The sequence below is a fragment of the Salvelinus sp. IW2-2015 genome, unplaced genomic scaffold (assembly GCF_002910315.2).
Source record: "Salvelinus sp. IW2-2015 unplaced genomic scaffold, ASM291031v2 Un_scaffold11888, whole genome shotgun sequence".
NCBI lineage: Eukaryota > Metazoa > Chordata > Actinopteri > Salmoniformes > Salmonidae > Salvelinus > Salvelinus sp. IW2-2015.
In genome coordinates this window covers 1-2,791 of record NW_019953145.1, presented here as the reverse complement: position 1 = coordinate 2,791, position 2,791 = coordinate 1, and the positions used below count along the sequence as shown (strand labels likewise).

The 2,791-nt window shown below is 45.8% G+C and overlaps 1 protein-coding gene across 1 annotated transcript; it reads left to right on the top strand.

Moving 5' to 3' along the window:
• Positions 1–287: 287 nt before the first annotated feature.
• LOC112080118 (cohesin subunit SA-2-like) lies at positions 288–2,780 on the top strand (the record flags this gene model as incomplete). The annotated part of the gene is made up of 9 exons (XM_024145889.1): positions 288–305; positions 470–568; positions 670–749; positions 896–1,003; positions 1,176–1,284; positions 1,636–1,753; positions 1,853–1,956; positions 2,442–2,534; positions 2,691–2,780. Coding segments are annotated over exons 1-9 (819 nt in total), but the record flags the coding sequence as incomplete, so codon positions are not given.
• Positions 2,781–2,791: the final 11 nt, after the last annotated feature.

The following is a 2,791-nucleotide window of genomic DNA, read 5'->3' as shown; positions in this document are numbered from 1 at the left end:
GTTGATGCTGAGAAGGTGACCAACTTACTGCAGCTACCGCAGTTCTTTGACCTGGAAATCTACACCACTGGTCGATTGGAAAAGGTTTGTGAATCATCTGATATTCCTGGACCGTAACTAATCCTACCGCACCTTAGATTGTTAACAGTCAATTATTCACATGGCCATTGTGGTAGAATATAGTTTGAGACCTCGCATCCCTTTGTCCTCTGTTTGTGTGCAGCACTTGGAGTCGTTGCTGCGTCAGATCAGGGACTGTCTCTTATACACATCTAGATGTGTATAAGATGCAGATGCATGACAAGGTGAGCCATGCAATATGTCAAAGCACATTTGTGGGAGTTATAAAGCATGTTGCGGGTAGTCATTTACTGTGTGTTTCAACAGTAGGTATATTATCAGAGTTGAAAAGCTACAGCATTGAGGTTTGAACGTTGTGGTTTGAACATTGTCCTCCCTGTGATTGCAGCAAGGAGAAGTGCGTCTCAGGTGTCTGACTGCGCTCCAGGGCTTGTACTATAACCGGGAGCTCAACACTCGACTGGAGCTTTTCACCAGCCGCTTCAAGGTAGGTCAGACGCTCCCCCATCACACCACTGACTGGGAAATCCTGTACATAACATACACACATCATGGTTGGCCAGATGTTGACTTTACTGTCATTGACAGGACCGCATTGTGTCGATGGCTCTGGATAAGGAGTATGATGTTGCAGTGCAAGCCATAAAACTTCTGACTCTTGTCTTGCAGTGAGTAACCTTGTCTACAAATGTCTATAATTGCTCATCCTTCATAACGTTAGCCCACGTATTAGTGTCCAGCCCTCCATGCACTCCTGACCCTTCGCCGATGACGATGAGACCTTACAGACCTGTGTGTTGTTGTCACCTTGCAGTAGCAGTGATGAGGTCCTGACAGCAGAGGACTGTGAGAGTGTCTACCATCTGGTCTACTCTGCCCATCGACCTGTGGCTGTGGCTGCAGGAGAATTCCTCTATAAGAAGTAGGTCTCACACAGGCTCTCTAAAGCTGTGGTGGAAGCTGAAAAATACTCCTATGAAATTGTGATTAAAGACCTATTTGGGTTGGTAATGCCTTAAGGCTGAGAAACAGATATATATTTTTGGAATTATCCAGCTGCATTTAACCTTACCTCAATGTTGCCATGTCCATAGGCTCTTCAGCCATCGAGGTCCAGAGGAGGAAGGGATGCCCAGGAGGGGCAGGCAGAGCCTCAACGGGAACCTCATCAAGACCACCGTCTTCTTCTTCCTGGAGAGTGAGGTGTGTTCAGGCTCCATGAAGAGTCTGTCTGTGTTTGAAGTGACCTACTTGGGGCACAAATCAAAATCACATTTTAAATTGTTATGTTTCGTAAACAACATGTGTAGACTAACTGTGAAATGATTACTTACTGGCCCTTTCCCAACAATAAGAGTTAATGATAACAAAAATAGAGATACAGTAGTGACTCGACAAATAAATACACAGTGAATAACATGGCTATATACAGGGAGCACCAGTATCATGCCAATGTGCAGGGGTACGAGGTAGTTGAAGTAGCTATGTACATATAGGTAGGGGTAAAGTGACTAGTGACGTGTTTCAGTTGTGATAACCTCTGAACGTTTGCAGCTCCATGAGCACGGGGCCTACCTGGTGGACAGCCTGTGGGAGTGTGCAGGGGAGCTGCTCAAAGACTGGGAGAGCATGATCAGCCTGCTGCTGGATGAGCCCATGCCAGGGGAGGAAGGTAAGGAGGAGCAACACACACACACACACACACACACACACACACACACACACACACACATACACACAGTCATGTCTCAACATGTTTTGTCCTGTGCAGCCCTGACAGACCACCAGGAGACTGCCCTGATCGAGATCATGCTGTGTGCCATCCGCCAGGCCTGTGAGTGCCACCCTCCAGTGGGCAGAGGCACTGGGAAGAGGGTGAGTGCTGCTTGGCATTTTCCAATGTAAGCCTCTCAGCGGTCAACTCCAGTACTAGTGAGCTCTCAAGGCTTTATTCTCAGAAGGCATGTTTGAACATTCACTCAGATATGAGGTTTTATAAAAACCTTTCATATAACATTATTGTAATGTGAGCTCAGGTGGGCCGTTGCGCTTTAGCAAACAAAGGAAAGGAGGGGTGTTCAATGACAAAAATCAYGAGAATGGCTTACCAAGAAAAACTTCCAAAAGTACTAATTTGAGGTTAAAAGGAGATGGAGCACTCAACAAAAAAAGCCAGAGATTGATTACTTTTTGCTCACTTTAATCCATTGTACAGGATGCTAACAGGTGACTGACGGTTCTGCCTTTTTTGTTGAGTGCTCTAACTCCTTTTTACCTTAAATGAGTCCTTTTGGAAGTTTTTCTAGGTATGCCATTCTCATGATTGTGATGTGATTGTGCTCTTCTGAAAATCCTCCTAGGTCCTGACAGCGAAAGAAAAGAAAACCCAGCTGGATGACCGGACAAGAATCACGGAGATCTTTGCTGTGGCGTTGCCTCTGTTGTTGGCCAAGGTCAGTTATCAAGTTGTGTACATGACTGTCACTTTTTATAGTCTGTACACAGCTTCTATATAGAACTCAACCCCTGGGACTGCCAGAATGATGCAGTATTACTCAATGCTAGGTCTCTTGTTGTAGCTCCCCTCACCCTCCATCTTATCCTCACAGTACTCCGTTGATGCTGAGAAGGTGACCAACTTACTGCAGCTACCGCAGTTCTTTGACCTGGAAATCTACACCACTGGTCGATTGGAAAAGGTTTGTGAATC